Below are 22,845 nucleotides of genomic sequence, written 5' to 3' on the forward strand. Positions count from 1 at the left end.
ACAGAGTCCCCTCTCCCTCCTCCTTGGCTCACTAGATGTGATTGACAGCATCAGGAGCCAATGGCCCCTGCTCCTGCCTCAGCCAATGAGGAGGGAGAGTCCCCAGACTGCTGAGGATCTTGTGCACATTGCTGGATCAGGATGGGGCTCAGGTGAGTATTGGGGGGGCTGCTGCACAGAGAAGGGTATTTACCTTCATATATAGAATGCATGGAGGTAACAAACCTCCTGACTTTACACCCCCTGTAATCACACTCCTCCTACTCCATCTTATTCCACATTTCATAGGCATAGCCCACCGATCTGGTCCTCCCTGCTGTCGCTGGATACCTGCATTCCTTACAAGGGTTTATATTCTTCACCAGTGTACTCTGTATACCGGGCTGTATACCACAACATCCTGACCATTGTACTATGCATGCTGGGCTGTATATGACATACTCCTGACCACTGCACAATATATACAGGGCAGTATATGACATGTTCCTGACCACTGCGCTCTATACACAGGGCAGTTTATGAAATGTTCCTGACCACTGTGCTCTGTACACAGGCCTAAGATATAATCCTGACCACTGTACACAAGGCTGTATATGATATATTCATGGCCACTGTGCTCTATACACAGGGCTGTATCTGATATACTCCTGACCACTGCACTCTGTACACAGGGCTGTATCTGATATACTCCTGACCACTGCACTCTGTACACAGGGCTGTATATGATATACTCCTGACCACTGCACTCTATACACAGGGCTGTATATGACATACTCCTGACCACTGCACTCTGTACACAGGCCTAAGTTATAACACTGACCACTGCACTCTGTAGACAGGGCTGTATATGATATAATCTTGACCACTGCACTCTGTACACAGGGCTGTATATGATATACTCCTGACCACTGCACTCTGTACACAGGGCTGTATATGATATACTCCTGACCACTGCACTCTGTACACAGGGCTGTATATGATATAATCTTGACCACTGCACTCTGTACACAGGGCTGTATATGATATACTCCTGACCATTGCACTCTGTACACAGGGCTGTATATTATATACTCCTGACCACTGCACTCTACACAGGGCTGTATATGATATAGTCCTGACCACTGCACTCTGTACACAGGGCTGTATATTATATACTCCTGAACATTGCACTCTGTACACAGAACTAAGATATAAACCTGACCATTGCACTCTGTACAAAGGGCTGTACATGACAGGTTCCTGACCTCTACACTCTGTACACGGGCCTAAGATGTACTCCTGACCACTGCACTCTGTACACAGAGCTGTATATTATGTGCTCCTGAACACTGAACTCTGTATGATGGGCTGTACATGACATGTTCCTAACCACTATATTCTTTTTTCTGAGCCGTGTATGACATGTTCCTGACCGATGACCATTTCTAAATGCTGGGCTGTATAAGACATGATCTTACCCACTGTGCCCTGTACATGACATACTACTTCTGACTACTTCACTCTGTATAGGGACTGTATATCATATACTCCTGACCACTACACTCCTCGATGTAAATCACATACTCCTGACCTCTGTACTCTGGGGTGTAAATCACATACTCCTGACCACTACACTCTGTATTCTGGGATGTAAATCACATACTCCTGACCACTACACTCTGTACTCAGGGATGTAACTCACATACTCCTGACCACTACACTCTATACTCTGGGATGTAAATCACATACTCCTGACCACTACACTCTGTACTCTGGGAGGTCAATCACATACTCCTGACCACTACACTCTGTACTCTGGGAGGGAAATCACATACTCCTGACCACTGCACTCTGGGATGGAAATCACATACTCCTGACCACTGCACTCTGTACTCTGGGATGTAAATCACATACTGCTGACCACTACACTCTGTACTCTGGGATGGAAATCACATACTCCTGACCACTACACTCTGTACTCTGGGATGGAAATCACATACTCCTGACCACTACATTCTGTACTCTGGGATGTAAATCACATACTCCTGACCACTACACTCTGTACTCTGGGATGTAAATCACATACTCCTGACCACTACACTCTGTACTCTGGGATGGAAATCACATACTCCTGACCACTACACTCTGTACTCTGGGATGTAACTCCTGACCACTGCACGTTGTTTGCAGGGCTGTATGAAGTAGTCTCCTGACCCCTGCACTCTGGGCCATTATTCATGGTGAACCAGAAACTGGATGACCTGTAAAGTCTTGTAAAGTGTCTCCTGTGAGAAATGTTTGGGCCCCAAAGATCCCCATCATGGCCCCGACACACAGAATTCTTTTCACTCAATAAATTCTTTATTATAGTTTTACTTCTAACAAGATTGTAATCATAGAATCAGGAAATAACAAAGGAAGGAATCCGATTGGTCAGGGAGATCCCTTGTCTGGAATGTGGGGGCGGAGTCATTATTATTGGTGTACAATACAATACACAACGTGTTCCATTATTATAACAAAGTATTGTAGAAAAGATCCCAACATGTGACATGGCTGAATGAATGCTGGTCATATTAGTTCATCTATTCTCTAAGTGGGGCGGTATCTATTGGGCCAATCCCTTTTACAAACCACACATAATATCGCCCTTCAAAGTGAAAACAGAAACGATTTGCACAAAATCAAAGAGTAGAAATATTTTCCGGTGGATCCCCTCTACCCAGACCCCATATGTAGACATAGAACAACAAGCGGTGTTCCCTCTCGTGCCGCACTCCTCCAACCACCCAAACCCACACAGAAGCCAAGGGAAATAATGAGAGGAAAGTTCCCCCCTAGTTTGGGGCGGAGTTCTCCTTCCCTCCTGTTGGGGGATGGGAGAAGGATGGACTGAAGACAGAGACGCTTCGGGGTCACCACTGTTCTGTAGAGCCTTGAAATGAAGGACATCAACTTCAGAAGTTCTTGTTGTCTGTGTAAAGTTCCCCGATAACGAGGTCTGGGCTCTCCCGGCTTCTAGCTCTGTAACCCGCTATATCATTATCAGGAAACGCAACTCCGACACCCAAGAAGGGCTGAAGTTGTGTCCTTCATTTCCAGGATCTACTGACCACTCTGCACCCCGACATTTACTGCACTTCATCCATGTCTTTGGGGGCCTCTCATCTCCTTATCAACTGTTCCTTCCATGATGAAGATCAGCCATGGAGTATATCTGAGGTGTATATCAGGGTGTGCTTCTTCCCCACATGAGAGCTGGGATGTCCAGCAACATTCATCTAGAAGACATTTCCCGCACTCAAGGCACTAATACACCTCCAGGGTTGTGTGGGACCCCTGATGTACAGGAAGACAGGACTTCAGTGAGGAACATTTCCCTCACTCAAGACAGGAAAGTGGCTTCTCTCTGTATGAGATCTCTGATGTCTGTAAAGATCAGACTTTTGTGAAAAACATTTCCCGCATTCAGAACAGGAATACGGCTTCTCACCTGTGTGAGATCTCTGATGTGTGTAAAGATTGAACTTCCGTGAAAAACATTTCCCGCACTCAGGACAAGAATAAGGTTTCTCCCCCGTGTGACATCTCTGATGTGTGTAAAGACTGGACTTCTGTGAAAAACATTTCCCGCACTCAGGACAGGAAAATGGCTTCTCCCCCGTGTGACATCTTTGATGTTTGCAAAGATATGACTTCTCTGAAAAACATTTCCCGCACTCAGGACAGGAATACGGCTTCTCCCCCATGTGCAATCTCTGATGTGTGCAAAGATGGGACTTCTGTGAAAAACATTTCCCACACTCAGGACAGGAATACGGCTTCTCCCCCGTGTGAGACCTCTGATGTATGGAAAGATGGGACTTACATGAAAAACATTTCCCGCACTCAGGACAGGAAATCAGCTTCTCCCCTGTGTGAGATCTTTTATGCACATTAAGATGGAATTTAAAACGGAAACATTTCCCGCACTCAGGACAGGAATACGGCTTTTCCTCTGTGTGAGACATTTTATGCCTATTAACAAGGAATTTTGAATGGAAACCTTTCCCGCACTCAGTACAGGAGAAGCTCTTCCCTGTTGGAAGGCCGGCCCGGTCCCGCACAGTCTGAGGTTCCTCAGGATACGAGGAATCCGATGGTCCATCTACACTGGGTGGTGCCGGATGGACATTGGAGGGAGCCGGGTTTTCTCCTGGACTATACTGTGTGATGTCCTCATCTTCTACTTTCCAGTCTGGAGACAAAGTGAGACAATCCTCGGAGGTTTTCCTCATCTCCCGGCCATGGACTAAAATACAAAGACAGAGGATTACTAGACAGGAGCTGATTGGTTTCCCCAAACCAGGACTCCGCCCACATCAGGCAGCTTGGTCTCTGAGGAGCTTACAATTCCACCCTCAAGGGAACTAGGAAATGGCTCCTCTGATCTCCTACCAGGTCATTTCTTTATTCATGGACCTTAGTCAGAGAGTGAGGAAACAACCAGAACTGTCTTTTATAGGAGGGACAGTGATGAGGGGATTATAGGACGAGGGTCCCCACCCCCTCTATCAGGGATCAGGCGTATGTAATGTATAACACAGAGTATATAGTGCAGGAGTCAGGAGTATATAATGTACAACATAGAGTATATAGTGCAGGGGTCAGGAGTATGTAATGTACAACATAGAGTATATAGTGCAGGGGTCAGGAGTATGTAATGTACAACATAGAGTATATAGTGCAGGGGATATAGTGCAGGGGTCAGGAGTATGTAATGTACAACATAGAGTACATAGTGCAGGGGTAAGGAGTATGTAATGTACAACATAGAGTATATAGTGCAGGGGTCAGGAGTATGTAATGTACAACATAGGGTATATAGTGCAGGGGTCAGGAGTATGTAATGTACAACATAGAGTATATAGTGCAGGGGTCAGGAGGATGTAATGTACAACATAGAGTATATAGTGCAGGGGTCAGGAGGATGTAATGTACAACATAGAGTATATAGTGCAGGGGTCAGGAGGATGTAATGTACAACATAGAGTATATAGTGCAGGGGTCAGGAGTATGTAATGTACAACATAGGGTATATAGTGCAGGGGTCAGGAGTATGTAATGTACAACATAGAGTATATAGTGCAGGGGTCAGGAGTATGTAATGTACAACATAGAGTACATAGTGCAGGGGTCAGGAGTATGTAATGTACAACAGAGTATATAGTGCAGTGGTCAGGAGGATGTAATGTACAACAGAGTATATAGTGCAGGGGTCAGGAGGATGTAATGTACAACATAGAGTATATAGTGCAGGGGTCAGGAGGATGTAATGTACAACATAGAGTATAGTGCAGGGGTCAGGAGTATGTAATGTACAACATAGAGTACATAGTGCAGGGGTAAGGAGTATGTAATGTACAATATAGAGTATATAGTGCAGGGGTCAGGAGTATGTAATGTACAACATAGAGTACATAGTGCAGGGGTCAGGAGGATGTAATGTACATCAGAGTATATAGTGCAGTGGTCAGGAGGATGTAATGTACAACAGAGTATATAGTGCAGGGGTCAGGTGTATGTAATGTACAACATACAGTATATAGTGCAGTGGTCAGGAGGATGTAATGTACAACAGAGTATATAGTGCAGGGGTCAGGACTCTAACATACAACAAATATGTATAGTATAGAGGTCAGTACTATGTAATGTGCAATATGAATGTAGAACCCCTCTGACACCCCAAAGGCAGGATGGCACCTCCAGAGGTCAGGGGTGCTCACCCCAGGGCCAAGTCCATGGCTAAAATACGGGGACTGAGAAAGGATATTGGGCACCAGTCACTTTTGTCTTTTTAAAGTTTTATTTAGAAGGGTTGGGGAGGTGAGGGTTAGGGGACCCAGATATCATGACAGATCACCGACAGACTCTGCAGATCAATGTCCAGCCTCACAGTGTCAGAACCTTTAAGTCGACTGAATGACTCTGTAAACACATTCCCAAATGTCAGTGCGTCCTCCAAGTGAGTCACCGGGTCCTTCTGAGAGACCAGCCTTCTTCATGGCTCCCTCCAGCAAGGGGCCTCCCCTGGGTCTCCTCCTTGGCACAGCTTCCTCCAGACCAGACAGGACAGCTTCAGGACCACTTCACACATTAGGTCCCAAAACAGGCTATTGGGCCTAACAGCAGAGCTCCGGCCAGCAGCACCTCCCTAGACCTCAGCCCATGGAAAGAGCACATGGCCTGGCCCAAATATTTATTTCCTGCCCCAGCATGCTCCAGGGGCATAAACCTCCTACTGGATTGGCTGAAGAAAATATAAACGTTAACTTAACCCATATTAAACACAAAGAAAACATTTATTATATTGCAGCTTACCGATTCTGAGATGTGATGGCTGCATTAGTTTTCTTCTATATTCATCTGGTGATCTAACCAGTAAATCTGTTTTATAAAAACTCTACAGCAGAATGTATCAGTTCCAGGGATGAGGCAGACCACTTACCATGAGGCAGACCACTTACCACTGACAGGGGGCTTACAATGAGCAGCTTTTATTCATTCATGTGAAACTTTTATCCCAAAAGGAAAAAAAAACTGTTTGATGTAACTGATTATGAAGTGTGAGCTGGAGTTTGGCTTCAATTAGTTACTGTTTTTATATCTGCTAGTACATCTAACACTCCCCTCCCCCCAGACTGGCCATGCTGCTGTCTCCACGGTGGGGGCGCTCTAATACAGAAGGTGTGTTACTGGCCAGATCACCAGGAGAAAACAGGGAAAAAAAGCCAAAGAAAAGGAATGCAGCCGCCACATCCAATGATTGGTAAGCTGCAATATGGGACATTTGTGGTTTAATATCCCTTTAGTTGGTTGGTGAAATCTCATCCTATGTCCAGTGATAGCAGTGACATCTACTGGCCACAGTGAGACATCACAAGACAACCTAAACTTAGGGAGAAACCAAGTGAAGAACTATACAATCAGCCTGAGCCAAGTACAGCCCAGCCACAAACTAAACCCACATAGTACCTCTATTCAGGACAAGGGGCCACACTAATAAATAGTGTAAGGATCACATCAAATTGGTGTTTAGTAAATAGAGATCACTTACAGGGGTTGTAACCCTCAGACATGGAATATGAACAAAGAATATCCCTCTACAGTGTGTACTTGTCTCAGTCCAGAGCACGAAGTGTCATTTCTGTCTGCTGTCTCCTTCCTATACAATCAGCATGAGTCACTTCTGACAAGTCTTCCTGACACCAAGAGAAAAAGTATGATAAGGGAGGAACTCCAGCACACAGCCTGTGATTGACAGCCTCAGCTATGTTCCTGTGTGAAGGGGGTGTGTCCCTTCCCTCCAATCATCTCTCAGAGCTCACTTTACTGAGCTCTGCAGAATGTGACCAGCTCTCTGCTCCTTTTTTTCTGACTTCTCAGACAAGCTGTATAAATTCTGGACTTTGAACAGATGTAGAGAGGGCTGAAGATAAAAAGGTACAACGTATGTAGGAGGATTTGTTTTATCTCTGTATCACCTGAGGCCAGTCACTTCACTGGATATATGGAAAGTTTATAACCACACTGCTGCCTCCCATCTCCTGAGACTGCACTCAGTGACTTGGGTCTGATACTATACAGACATATCCCTCCACCCGGCACAGCCAGCAGATAACAGAGCAAGGAACCCTGGGAGAAATGTACTGTCAGAGATCTTGGACATGTCTATGTCCACAGACATCTATGGTGAAAATTAACATTTTTCTGCCAGCTGAACCCCAGAACCTCCATAAATCCAGTCTAGATACATAAATTGTGTCTGCAGCACAGAGAAGGAAGATTATCCGAGAGAAATCCAGGAATACAGGACGGGGAACACAGCTCAGGAAAGTGACCAGGGGATTACAGGCTGATATCACCCAGTCCCCGCCCTACTCTGGACCAATCAGTGAGCAGTATGGGTGGAGGAATGGATTTAGTGTTCATGACCCACCTGTGCTGATCTCTGTAGGAGTGTCCTCCTCTATAAATGTCCCCGTTATTCCATCCTCCTCCATAGACTGCTGATCATCCCTCACATACGCCTCTTCTTCTTCTGCTTTCACCTCAACTTTTATATACATCAGATCTTCACCCTAAACCAAGAAAATGAGAGAAGATGTCATCTGTAAAACATGAGCTTCAATATTGTGGCATCACATAAAAAATCCACACATTGTGTCCACAAGTCCATGTTCTAGAAGCTCCGTCCCTCTAAAGTGTCTTCTTATCGGTGATGGGAAGGGTGGGGGGTGATGTGTCCTTCTAAATACTCCCACTCCTCCATGGAGAAATAGACAGTGACACCCTGACACCTTATAGGAACCTGACACACACAATGATACAGTCACCATCCAGACACATCCCTTGTCTGTTACTGGAGAATGTCCCAGAATTCCCGGCACCGCTCACCTCTCCTGTCAGCAGCTCCATCATCTTCTTGGTGACTTCTAGAATCTTCTGCATGTTGTGTCTCTCAGGGTTTAGGGAGTCACATGGAGGCACTGTGATGGTCATATGATCACCTGACTTCAGAAGAGGAAATCTCTGTATTGAGGAACCAATAGGAATATCATGTTAGACTCCCAGAATCCTCCTCACCTCTCCGGTCAGGTCTGTGTTTTATTAATAGAGATAAGAGTGATGTCATGTGACCTCTCAGAATCCTCCTCACCTCTCTGGTCAGGTCTGTGTATTATTAATAGAAGAGTGATGTCATGTGACCTCCCAGAATCCTCCTCACCTCTCCAGTCAGGTCTGTGTTTTATTAATAGAGATAAGAGTGATGTCATGTGACCTCCCAGAATCCTCCTCACCTCTCCGGTCAGGTCTGTGTTTTATTAATAGAGATAAGAGTGATGTCATGTGACCTCCCAGAATCCTCCTCACCTCTCCGGTCAGCAGGTAGATGATCTCCAGGGTGAGGTTTAGTATCTTCTCAGTCATGTGACTCCGGTCCTCCTCCATCCTCATTGGTGCCATCATGTGATCTATACAGGTCTCCTTGTAGACGGATAACTTTGGGAAATGAAAGTAAGAATGATTTGGATGGTATTGGTCACACAATAATAGGATGTGGATGTGAGGGGGGAATAGGAGGGTTGATGGACATTTAAGAACTACTCCCCCCATGGGAAGATGCTTATTTGTTTAGTATTTGCTACATTTTGGAAGTCCCGGGACCCTCTTGACCCGCAGGATCAGAAATCCCCTTTAATCTGTTGGGTTTGTTTGGTCTCTGAACTGGTTTTGATGAGTTTTAGATCTGCAGACAAGGAATGATAAATCTGATCCTTCCTATGACTTGTTTGCTCTGGGCAGTGCTGTGAGGTCAATGTCGGCTCATCATGATGTCCAGGAAGGGGAACTTGCTGACTATTGGCCGGAGTTGCTGGATAATCAGGACAATTGGCAGAACTCTGACTGCAAGGCTCCAATCTCTGGCAGCCTGCTGACTGACAGGAGTGATGTCACTGTCACTCTCTGCAGTAAGAGAAGGGATTGGATGGGATAGCAGGAAGATGGTGCTGGTGGAGTAGAGAGCTGGGGGGGAGGAGTCTGTTCTCTTCCCTCCAATGACAGCGCAGCGTAGGTAGGGGGGATGGCAGGGGGTAGGATCTTGTTTTTTTTTATTGCCAAGTATACTGTAGTACACAGAACATTGTACAGAGTGGTGGTGGGTTCCTGGGGCTCTGAATTCCAGCACCGGGTACTGCCAGAGCCTGTGTCATGGGAGGTATTGGAGTGTCTCCTGAAGGTGTTCAGCACTGACCCCTGACTACCTTTTAGTTGATAATTCACCAACAGACCTCCTCTAAGAACGAGTTCCCACCAAGGGGTGAAAGACTTCCCTTCTTCATTCCACTTGGTATCTTGGAAAATGTTATTTGACCAGTGAGATAAGAAGGTGAAGGTTTCTTTCCTTTCCTGGTAGGAGTTTTGTAAGGAGGTCTGGAAAGTAAGTGCAGGTGGGAGGACAATCAGAGACCAAGAGCCCCCTCCCTACCTCAGAGTCCCCCTGAGCCCAACAACCTTCTCTTCCCTCAGGGACATGCTACATGCCAACTCCATCCACCCAAATTTCATCATCTACTCTACACCCTCAGGGGTCCCAAAGTCTCTCATCCTCAGTACCCTCTTGGAGGCCCCTCAACTCCCCTTCATCCCTCACACCCCTCATTTTTTTCCTCCAACACCAATGATGGAATATATTTTTCATGGCAGGCTGGGGAATGTTTTCTTCCTGGTAGAGAAGAAAAATCAGTCCGGCCGCACATCTGATAAAATCACCTTTATTTGGACATATTCAACCCAGACCCTCCACAATGTACAAAAGAGGGAACATAGCACTTCAGTGGTGATTACTCTTCATTCATTTGGAATGTTTTCTTCCTCCTGAGCAGCAATGTAAGGGGCTCTATGCTCCATACTCCTGACCCCGGCACTCCATCATTGTGTTGGCTGCATAGTGTAATGATTGCCCATTGGCTGCCTGTGTAGTGTCATCATTGCCCTTTGTAGGCCATGTATGGTCAGGATGGTCCTTGTCTTGTCTATTTATTGTCAGTGCTGTTTGTTTAGAGGACCATATTACTAGAATTTATCTCCACAATGAGGAGAATGTTCCGGCCCCGGAAGTGGGGGAATGTTCTGCCCCTGAAGGGGTTCATCTGGGTTCCCACACTATATATGTGTGTATCATCATCTGCTGGAGATAAAAGACGTCACAGTGACTATGGAGGAAGAGGACGGACATGACTATGGAGGAAGAGGAGGGACGTGACTATGGAGGAAGAGGACGGATGTGACTATGGAGGAAGAGGACGGACATGACTATGGAGGAAGAGGACGGACGTGACTATGGAGGAAGAGGACGGACGTGACTATGGAGGAAGAAGATGGACGTGACTATGGAGGAAGAGGATGGATGTGACTATGGAGGAACAGGACGGACGTGACTATGGAGGAAGAGGACAGACATAATTGGAGGGGATTACTGGGTGTAAATATGAAATAACATCTTATTACCTCCTCTGCTGCCACTTCCACCAACGTCTCCTCTTATTTCTGCAACATGTAACTTCCTGTCTTTATTGCAGATCACTTCCTGTCTGTACCTGACATCACTTCCTCTCTGTATTCCATAGAGACTTCCTGTCTGGGTCTAAGTGAGATCACCACCTTGTGGAGTTCAGTAGAACTGCAGCCCCCCAAAATGTCTCATAATAACAATTCCTGTATAATATATACCTTACAGGTCTACCACAGAAGATCAGAAGAACAGAAGAAAAAATAAATCTAGATCATTTGCAGCCAACTGTTTAATAAAGATATTTTATTACATAAATAAAAGTCTTAAAGACACGGAATACAAGTTAGAAAAAAAGGTAAAGGTGAAACAGATCCCTCCGAAATGTATCTTTTTGTTGAAGAAAATGCAAAACTACATCCTAAAGTATAAAAATAAATATCAATCCACTCATAATGAAGATGTTAGACATAAATGACAAGGATGTAATGGTCACAGAGGAATGGTGGTGGAGATCTCTCACAGTAAGAACACTTCCTTGAATGGTTCTATAAATAAAGAATGAATCCTGGAGGGAATAAAGCTGTAAAGCAATAAATAATATATAAACTGGGCCATCCACTTCATCCATAAAGACATTGTGATTGAAGATCTTCTAGATCACATAGAAGGAGGACTCATCCATGATTTCATACATTTGTTTGGAAGGATAGAACAATCCTCAGAAGGGAACATGTAGGATGACAGGAAAGGCTCCTGACTGGTGAGATCCTCCAAACATAATGATGACATCCATGAACTGGAGCGAGCTCGTTGGGGTGATAAAGCCAATCTGGAAACACTGTGTAGACGTTCTCCAAGAACTCAGCACACTCCAGGTGTGGAGAAAGTCTCCAGGTGGGTTTAGCCTGTCATTTATCATAGGTAGACATGTCCACACATGGACTTCCACAGGGACCCCCAGACTACATATAGAACTTGTACAGTGTCCCCGGGTCTCCAGGTGGGTTTAGCCTGTCATTTATCATAGGTAGAAATGTCCACACATGGACTTCCACAGGGACCCCGAGACTACATATAGAACCTGTGTCCCCAGGTCTCCAGGTGGATTTAGTCTGTAATTAATAATGCACAAATGTCCATATATATGGATTTCTACAGGGACCACTGATACCATCTATGCATGGCTTGGATAGCACCCAGATTACTAGGAGCCCATAAAGCAGATGACCATAAAAATATATAAAAGTCCATTCACTGTCATGGAGCTTCAGATCAAAGGACCTTTGATCCAGGTAAGAACCAAAGTGTATCCATCATGGAGAGGTATAGAGAGCACCATCATAGGATCAGATGGGAAAAGACTGACATGTGACTGGTTTGGTTGGTATCCCAAAAGGACAAACAAACTGGAACATGGGAGCCAATAAACACCAGACACTAGTGCCCAAAGAGTGTACTTTACATTAAACATACAAAACACCCCAAAGCCACCCAATATCAACACAAATACAGAGGTACCATTCTCCATATTCTGGATAGTCAAATCCAAAAGTGTAATGGTCCTAGCATGGTAGGTATATGTGGATTTCAAATTGAACTCATTTTATCCCAATAAATCTACAAACCTCTCATCTTCCTGAGGTTCACCATGCCAGAGAATGAGGACGTCATCGATGTACCTGAACCAACCTGCAATGTTGCTCAGGTACCCTGACAAGGCCTCATCCCCAAGCACTGACTTCTCCCATTCTTCAACATAAAGATTAGTGTAGGCCGGTACACATATTATTCCCCATTGTAGTGCCTTGTGCTTGGCAATAACATTTATATCCAACAGGAATGGATTATTTTCCAACAAAAACTTGAGTAACCCGAGAACAAAATGTCTATGTGCAAACATGATTCTAGGTCTGCTGTTGAGTGATTTTCTATAACATTTAAATCCTTCTTATGAGGGATAGAGGAATATGTCATGGTCCCCCCTCGCTCTCCCTCATCTTCCTCCCCCCTCCTGTCATGGCTTTCCCCTCACTCCCTTTCATCCTCCCCCTCCCTTCCCCTTACAGGTTCCAAGGTCTGGCACAAGCCTACATCAAAGGCTGTGCAGGATGTCAGGAACCGCCCCCTGTGGTGTGGTTAGCACCTCTCCCTGGTGATGCCACAGAGGAGTCTGACACCCCGCTGTGCCTGCATGTGGATTCTTCACGTGCAGGCCACCAGATTGTCTCTGCATGCCCCCCTCCTTGTCCTGGTGGGTGCAGCGTGGACCCGAGGCTTCCCGTGCTCTGCGCCCACCAGAGACAAAGGCTGTGCTCCCTGGGCATGGCCGGAGTGAGGGTAGCTCGCCTCGTTGCCCCGGCAACCCGGCATAGGGCTGGCCTTTGCTGGGGCAACCAGGAAGTGTCCTGCTCTGGGATAAGAGAACAGGAGCAGGACCCAGGTGGTTGTTGGTCCCCTGCTCAGAGAGAGAACAGCTGTGTGAGGTCTGAGCCAAGGCCAGACCACACAGCCCAAACCCCACTGCGTGCTCTGCTGATCGTTGTGTCCCTGGGGGTTACCCCTGCATGCTGTCACTGTGTGCCTAGAAGTTACCCCTGCCTGCTGCTGCTGAGTGCCTGAGGAGTTACCCCTGTCTGCTGCTGCTGTGTGCCTGAGGAGTTACCCTGTCTGCTGCTGCTGTGTGCCTGAGGAGTTACCCCTGCCTGCTGCCACTGAGTGCCTGAGGAGTTACCCCTGCCTGCTGCTGCTGAGTGCCTGAGGAGTTACCCCTGCCTGCTGCCACTGTGTGCCTGAGGAGTTACCCCTGCCTGCTGCCACTGTGTGCCTGAGGAGTTACCCCTGCCTGCTGCTGCTGTGTGCCTGAGGAGTTACCCCTGTCTGCTGCTGCTGTGTGCCTGAGGAGTTACCCCTGCCTGCTGCTGCTGTGTGCCTGAGGAGTTACCCCTGTCTGCTGCTGCTGAGTGCCTGAGGAGTTACCCCTGCCTGCTGCTGCTGTGTGCCTGAGGAGTTACCCCTGTCTGCTGCTGCTGAGTGCCTGAGGAGTTACCCCTGTCTGCTGCTGCTGAGTGCCTGAGGAGTTACCCCTGTCTGCTGCTGCTGAGTGCCTGAGGAGTTACCCCTGCCTGCTGCTGCTGTGTGCCTGAGGAGTTACCCCTGTCTGCTGCTGCTGAGTGCCTGAGGAGTTACCCTGTCTGCTGCTGCTGAGTGCCTGAGGAGTTACCCCTGCCTGCTGCCACTGTGTGCCTGAGGAGTTACCCCTGCCTGCTGCCACTGTGTGCCTGAGGAGTTACCCCTGCCTGCTGCTGCTGTGTGCCTGAGGAGTTACCCTGTCTGCTGCTGCTGAGTGCCTGAGGAGTTACCCCTGTCTGCTGCCACTGTGTGCCTGAGGAGTTACCCCTGTCTGCTGCTGCTGTGTGCCTGAGGAGTTACCCCTGTCTGCTGCTGCTGAGTGCCTGAGGAGTTACCCCTGTCTGCTGCTGCTGAGTGCCTGAGGAGTTACCCCTGCCTGCTGCCACTGTGTGCCTGAGGAGTTACCCCTGCCTGCTGCCACTGTGTGCCTGAGGAGTTACCCCTGCCTGCTGACCGCTGTGTCTCTGGGGAGTTACTCCTGCCTGCTTTGCTGATCGCTGTGTGCCCAGGAAGTTACCCCTGCCTGCTGACCTCTGTGCCTGAGAAGTTACCCCTGCCTGCTGACCGCTATGCCTGAGAAGTTACCCCTGCCTGCTGACCACTGTGTCTCTATGAAGGCACCCCTGCCTGCTGCCGCTGTGTACCTGAGGAGTTACCCCTGCCTAAAACCGTGAGTGTTCATATTTCCCCCGCCTGGACTGCCCCATTGAATCTCTATATTGCCCTGTCTGGACTGCCCCATTGAATGCTGATATTTTCCTTGCCTGGACTGCCCCATTGAATCTCCATATTGCTTTTGTCTGGACTGCCCCATTGAATGCCCATTTTTTCCCTGCCTGGACTGCCCCATTGAATGCCCTATTCTCCCTGCCTGGACTGCCTCATTGAATCTCCCTATTGCCCTTGTCTGGACTGCCCCATTGAATGCCCACATTCTACCTGCCTGGACTACTACCCCATTGAGCATTTGGATTATTACTTGCTCAGACTGTCCTATTGCATGCCTGGATTATCATAGCTACCTGGACTGCCCAACTGATTGCTCGGGCCCTCGCTACCCAAATCACCCTATCGTGGGCCGGATTATTGCTGTTCTGACTCCTCCCCTTCTTCTCCCCTTTTTTGGATACCCCGATGCTACCTTATTACCTTGAGTGTCTTTCAATAAAACTTTGTGTGTTTATCATCCTCCGTGTGCGTTCTGTCCTGCCTACGCTTCCATCACAGGATATAATGCCTCTACATCTAATGTAAGATGACATCATCAGGTACTGACACATCATTATCAACAGGAGGTGCAAAGTGTCTCTCACATAGGCGGGTAAAGCCACCACAAAAGGTTGTAGCAATTCATCAATATACTCATTGACTTTCTTGTGAGGGACCCCCTCCCTGAGATAATAGTTCTTCCAGGAAGGGGTCAACCACTGATTTATGGACTTTTGGAAGTCTATTAAAAATGGTATCTGGATTTAATACCTTAAAGAAGGTTGTGGTCTTTTTATCAATGTTACCCTTCTCAGAAGCTTCCTCAGTCACACCAGAGAGGACCTTCTGACCATTCTCCAGGTTGATGGTTGTTGTCTTAGTGTACCTTTCCTTATGTTTTATGATCTGTTGACACATCAACACATATCTTTGTTGCTCCATGATGACCAGGTTTCCCCCTTGTCAGTAGGCATGATCACAATGTCATGACAGTTCATAAACTGTTCCAAAGCAACACGTTCTTCACCCATAGGATCATCATAGGCCATCTTCCCAAAATTCACCGTTTTTACTTCTCTGGTAACTGCAGCCACAAAACACTGAACTCCAGCTACTGCCGACAAGAAGGGAAAGAGAAGATTTAACACGTAAACCCTGATCATCGGATCTCATTTTATGATATGAGATCAATGATCTCTTATCAAAGTTCGGACCGTTTCTCCAACCGATTAAACACTCTGGGAATCCCCAGCTATATCTAACGTTCTGCTTTCTCATTTGTTCAAGTAATGGTTCAATATTCTCCTTCTTATTAAAGTTTCCACTGCTAGGTCAGCAAAGATCTGCAAATTTATATCTCCATATTTTATTGCTGCCCTTCCTTTTATCTCCTTCCAAAGCTCCTCTTTATCCCGGTAATAATGGAATTGTACAATCACATCTCTCAAATGTTCTCTTCTACCTTCTTGCCATAATCTTCCGATTCTATATACTTTATCAGTTTTAAGTGGCTCTGTTGCAGGTCTGTCCATTACTATTACAAGCATTTTCCCTGTTCTTTCCATTACATTTTCTCCTTGGGAAGTCTCAGGGAAACCTTGAATCCTTAAATTGCATCTTCTATCCCTGTTCTCCTGATTTTGCAGTTTATATAGCAGATTTCTCTGTTCTTTTCTCATTTCCGTCATCTGTCTCTATAAATTTATTATGGCTTGGGCATGTTTATCCAATTCTTCCTCCGTCTCTTCTACCCTCTGCAATACCTGCCCCAAATCTTTGTGCAGTTTCGCCATCTCCAGTTTTATTGACTTTTCTAACCCTTTAAACATTTCTGCAATGTCTGTTTTAGTGGGTAATTGAGAGTTCTTTTTTTGTTCTTCTATGTTCTCCAAATCCTGTTTTTCCTGTATCTCCTTCCTCTATATCCTGACTAACGTTGGTCATGTCCAGGACAATCTAGAACAGTGATGGTGAACCTTTTTGAGCCCAAGTGCCCAAACTGCAACACAAAACCAACTTTTTTATTTCAAAGTGCCAACACTGGAATGAATCACTTGCCTACCGGGCACTTCTACCCCCTTCCTGCCCAGGACAATTTTCAGCTTTCAGTGCTGTTGCACTTAACAAAGACAATTGTGCGGTCATGCAACACTGTAACCATATGCAATTTTTATCATTTTTTCACACAAATAGAGCTTTTTTTGGTGGTATTTAATCACCACTGGGTGTTTTATTTTTTGCACTATAAATGAAAAAAGAGCAAAAAATTAAAAACATAAAAGGTTTCCTTTGCTTCTATTCTAAAATTTTGCAAACAGGTAATATTTCTTCTTTGATGTGCGTTGGTGAGGCTGCACTGATAGGCAGCACTGATGGGCATTGATGAGGCGGCACAGATAGGTAGCACTGATGAGGCGGCACTGGTGAGCATTGATGAGGAGGCTCTGATGATGCACTGATATGCAGGAAATGATGGGCACTGATAAGCGGCACTGACAGCACCAACTGGAGGCACTGACAGACGGCACTGACCGGCGGCACTGCTGGGCATCATTGATGGGTGGCACTGATGGGCAGCACTAATGAGGTGTCACAGATAGGTGGCACTGATAGGCGACACTGATAGACAGCACTGATAGGTGGCACTGACTGACATCACTGCTGGGAACTGACTGGCACAACCACTGGGCACTGACTGGCAGCACTGCTGGGCTGCACTGATGGGCACTGGTGGGCACAGGTGGGCAGCACAGGTGGGCGCATTGCTGGGCACAGGTGGGCGCACTGTTGGGCACAGGTGGGTGCATTGCTGGGCACAGGTGGGCGCACTGCTGGGCACACGTGGGTGCATTGCTGGGCACACGTGGGTGCATTGCTGGGCACAGGTGGGCGCACTGCTGGGCACACGTGGGTGCATTGCTGGGCACAGGTGGGCGCACTGCTGGGCATAGGTGGGCGCATTGCTGGGCACAGGTGGGCGCACTGCTGGGCACAGGTGGGCGCATTGCTGGGCACAAGTGGGCGGAACTTGTGTGTGGCACAGGTGGGCACCGATCATCAGGGCACTGATGATCAGTGACCCTGATGATCGGTGCCGATCCCTGTTCTGACAACTGCCGGTTTTCGGCAGTACTTTCCTCACGATCTGACAGCGTGAGGAAAGTGCAGCCGAGAACCGGCATTTGCATTTCCCGGTGATCAGCGTGTCATTGGACACGGCTGATCACGTGGTAAAAGGCCGCTGTGATTGGCCTTTTACCATGTCACGTGATCAGCTGTGTCCGCAGGACACAGCGATCACGGAGATCGCCCGGTGCGCGCCCCCGGAGGTGCGCAGGAGAGCTCGTTCTCTTCCTCTTCCTCTCTTCCTCCTGGCGTGCCCACTGAGATGGCTCTGCGTGCCATAGGTTCGCCATCACTGATCTAGAGCATTCTCCAGTGCTTCCATCTCTGTTCTTCCACTTCTTCCTTGCTGTCTCTCGGGGGTCTGTTTCTCTTGTTGGGGTATATAATTTTGAATTGAGCTTGTCTGGGAGGCCTTTGGCCCTCCTCCTTTTATCCCTTTATTTTTCATACTGTTGACATTTTTTTCCTTTTCTCCTTTCTCTCCCCTCCTATAGACCTCTATTAGTATCCAGTCCCCTGTTGGGTCCTATTGATTTTAGTTTATCCTCCTTCCCCCGAGGTTCTGTCCCCTGGGTGCCTGCCCCCCCCCCCCCCTCAGACTTACTTCACAGTTCCAATCAATTATAATAAGTTATTTCATGTAAATTTTCCTTCTTCATTTCATCTCAGTCACCATCCTGATCTCTTCTTCCTCCACACCAGATGATTCAGTCTTCAGATGGGTCTTCTGAATGAGTGAGATGTCTGCTTCCCTGGCTGTTGGTTACAGCTTTCAGGGGGGCTCCCTTGGTGCCCCTACAGGGGACCCGACAGCTCCAGCCTGATGGTATCCAGGAGGGGGGGTGGTAAGGAGAGGGGAGAGAGGTCCACCACTTCCTGCACTCCTTCACACCGGCCAGCTTCTCCCAACTCCCAGGACTCCTTTGCATGTGACCGCTCAGCATCCACGCTGGATCTCTGCTCTCCTCCTCCTCCAGCCTCAGCCGCGCTCTCACTCTCCATCACCAGCCGGCCAGCCCAACCTGGAAGGGTCCGCACTCCTCGCTCTCCTCCACAGGGGACCACTCCTGCTCCCAGGTAGGTCATGGCAGCTGCTCCTAGGGGATTTCCTCCTCTGCTATAGCAGGACATTGGAGACGCCTGGTGCTGGGAGATCTCACATTGATCTGCCGCTTGGCGCCATGTTCAGGCTCCTCCTCTGCAAACTAGTTTCCTTCATTTATTGATAAACACTATAAGACCAATGAAGTGGGTGTAAAGTGGAAGCAGTGGATCTGCAGGGAGCAGCATCTTGAGCACAAAGCACTTTATGTTGTGGATGGATTTGCACACGGTTCAGTTTCCTTCATTTATTGATAAACCCCATAAGACCAATGAAGTGGGTGTAAAGTGGAAGCAGTGGATGTGCAGAGAATAGGATTTGGAGCCCCGAGCTCTTTATCTCTGAATGTCTCCACATATTTGTAGTGTATTTGTGATGATTTCTGTGCACACACAATAGGACAGCGCTGTGACACATAATGCTCTTCTAGATGACAGGGAATCCTTCCCTTTGTTACAGCAGCAGTCCGCTAGAAGGTTTTTGTAGGTTTGGAGTTGTTACACATAGCGCGGGTTTTATCCATTTATAGTGATGACATCATTGCCCAAATCTGGGGGTCACCAGCCATTTCCACCCTTTACTCCCAGCTGGGGGGCTTTGTATCCATATACCAGATGTTCTACAGGACTAAATCTGCAATCAATGTTACTGCAAAATCAAAGGGGCCAAAACCCCTCCCCCGAGCAGTCATATATTTCTGTCCCCCTTGGTGGGAGTGGAGGTGACCCCTCTATAAGGATCTACAGTCCATACACACCCAGCACAAGGCCGGGGTCACACTACCAGACGCTTCTCGGGGCTGCAGTTCCTCTGAACTCCACAAGGTGGGGATCTCACTTCTACCCAGACAGGAAGTCTCTGTGGACTAAAGACAGGAAGTGATATCAGGTACAGACAGGAAGTGATGTCAGGTAAAGACAGGAAGTGATGTCAGGTACAGACAGAATGTTCTAGGGGAAATGTGAATAAGGAGGAAGCAGAGAGGAGACATTCCTGGATCTGGCGGCAGAGGAGGTAATACGTAGATGAACCCCTTCAGGGGGAGGAGTTGATGATAATATATTTGCTCCCAAAGCTGGCCTACATGGTTCAGTTTTATCGTTCAGCCATAAAAACTGAAGCGATTCCCCCATCCACACATTGGAGGTGGATGGGGGAATCCTCCCCGCTGCACTCTTGTATTCTGACAATGGGGGGACTCCTCCGCTCTCAGAATACACGGATCAGCACTGAAGCTATTGGCTGCAGCCGCTGGGGGAGTGGCTTTTATCCGGCAGTGGCCACACATGGATGGAAATGTGAGCGATCCCTGCTGAACCAGCTGAATTTCCATGGATCTATGGTCACCTTCAGTGACTTCCTCCCCTCCCCCTCATCTCCTTCATGATGGAAGTCATGCTGAGATCATCTCCCATTGGCTGAGCAATATTCTCATTTGTCTCTCAGCTCCTTCTTGCTATTCCTCGTCCTGCCTGTTGTTTCCTTGGATTGATTTTCTGTGTAGTGACCCCGGCTTGGTCTCTTGGATGCGCTCGTCTGTTGCTTGCCCTGACCTTTCTCCTGATTCCTGGATCTCCTCCTCATCTCTCCTCCATATCCTCTTACACAGCTTTTCTCCACACCTGCAGTGACCCTGGGGGGAGGAAACTTGGCACCAGCACGCCGCCAAATCCATCCCCACCATTAGGGGCTCTGGAGACAATTGTCTGCTATTTACACTCCGTTCCTCCGCACGTCACCTGATCACATGACAGCTTACTTCCACAGATTCCGGACAGATTTCTGGATGGTAAAGGTCAAAGTTCACTCTTCAGTTTACGAGAGGTAGGACGCACATATTGGTCCTGCGTTGTATGTAATGACATCAGAATGCTGCAACAAGCCTATACCCTGCGTAGTGTGGGGGTCCTGTGGGGGGGAATTATACCTCAGCCTGAAGTGGGGCTTTAATAAAATGGAGACCTGAATGGAGAGGTGAGGAGGATTCTGGGAATATCATTTGATGGGACTCTTTGTGTTCAGATGTAGAGTTTTCCTCCTGTGAAGTCTGGAGATCATATGACATCACATTGCCTCCACCTCCCTCCCTGATAGAAGAGAGAAAGAAGAAGAAGAAGATTCTAGAAGTCACCAGAGAGATCACTGAGCTGCTGACAGGAGAGGTGAGCGGTGCCGGGAATTCTGGGACATTCTCCAGTAACAGACAAGGGATGTGTCTGGATGGTGACTGTATCATTGTGTGTGTCAGGTTCCTATAAGGTGTCAGGGTGTCACTGTCTATTTCTCCATGGAGGAGTGGGAGTATTTAGAAGGACACAAGGATCTCTACAAGGACGTCATGATGGACAATCAGCCGCCCCTCACATCACCGGGTAAGAGGAGACTTTATTGTAAAGGAGAGAGCAGTACGGAGGATCCACCTAGATCCCCCATCATCTGATAAACACATAGAAACAATGGATTCAGTCAGTGTGTGTGTTTCCTACAGATGGATCCAGTCATGGGAACCCACCAGAGAGATGTCCCCGTCCTCTGTATTCCCGGGATTCCACACAGGAAGGTCACACCATCCCTCACCATCATCAGGTAGATGATGACAATTATTGGTAGTTGTGATTTATACACAGCATGTTTGTTACAATGAATGTTTTATTATATCTTTCAGAGTGGAATCCTCGGGGATGATAATATTGATGTTAAAGAAGAGTATAAAGAGGAGGATGAGGAGTATGGAGTGATGGAGGAGTTTTCAGAAGGACACAAGGATATGATGGAACCACCTAATACCAGGAACCCCCCAGAGAGATGTCCCCGTCCTCTGTATTCCCGGGATTCCACACAGGAAGGTCACACCATCCCTCACTATTACAAGGTTGGTGGGATGGAGAATCTAGAACATGGACTTGTAGAGACTATGGGCTCCAATCACAAAGCGGTATCTTCCCGTATCCCAGTATGTAGTAAGATGCTGCATTCTGTTTTTTAGTAGTGAAGCCTGCGGGGAATTTACCACTGGTGTCCATAGCAACACTTGTAAATAGCTTGTTGTTAAGGAGAGGGCAGCCGCCAGTGTCCCCAACAACCAATAAACAAGGAGCGGACGGCCGCCAAGTCCCCCGCTGACAGCTGTGACAGGTCTGGTATGGATTTTGAGTGAAACCCCGATGCCAAAATAATAAAAAAATGTTGTGGGTTCCCCTTCAAAATCAATACCAGACCCTTAGTGAGTGCCCACCTTCCTTCTGAACCATAGTAGGCCACATATCTTCAACATGGGGTGGGTGCTTCAGGTCAGGGGCACTCTGCCACCCCTCAAAAGCACCTTGTCTCCATGTCGATGGGGTAAAGTGTCCCTTCCCCACATCCCTGGGCTGTGGGTGGGGGGCTTATTGGAATCTAGAAGCCACCTTTAACATGGAGGCCCCCAGATCCCGGCCCCCCCACAATGTGAATGAGTATAGAGTACATAGTACCCCTATTCATTCACCAAAAAAGAGTAAAAAAAACACTGGAATAAATTTTTGACAAAACAAAAATAAAGAAAAATATCCCCCTGATATGTACTTCTTTTATTTTGGCATGGGGTCCCCCTCAAAATCCATACCAGTCCCGGGGGGGACTCCACGCCATTTTCTTAATATTTCATTGCCAGTAATTATTTTTTTAAGATTTATTGGTTAGGACATGGCGGCGGCTTCTCGCTCCCTAACAACCATGTTGTTTGCTGGTTGTTAAGGATGCCTCC

At 47.4% G+C, this 22,845-nt stretch overlaps 1 protein-coding gene across 1 annotated transcript; it reads right to left on the bottom strand.

The window, feature by feature from the left end:
* Nucleotides 1–2,165: 2,165 nt before the first annotated feature.
* LOC149441824 (uncharacterized) lies at nucleotides 2,166–4,870 on the bottom strand. The gene has a single exon (XM_089656845.1). It carries the CDS (start codon nucleotides 4,254–4,256, stop codon nucleotides 3,342–3,344), a length of 915 nt encoding a protein of 304 aa, XP_089512971.1. The 5' UTR covers nucleotides 4,257–4,870; the 3' UTR covers nucleotides 2,166–3,341.
* Nucleotides 4,871–22,845: the final 17,975 nt, after the last annotated feature.

Source organism: Staurois parvus, unplaced genomic scaffold (genome assembly GCF_062004578.1).
Source record: "Staurois parvus isolate SC_StPar_1 unplaced genomic scaffold, SC_StPar_1.0 ptg000942l, whole genome shotgun sequence".
Classification (NCBI taxonomy): Eukaryota; Metazoa; Chordata; class Amphibia; order Anura; family Ranidae; genus Staurois; species Staurois parvus.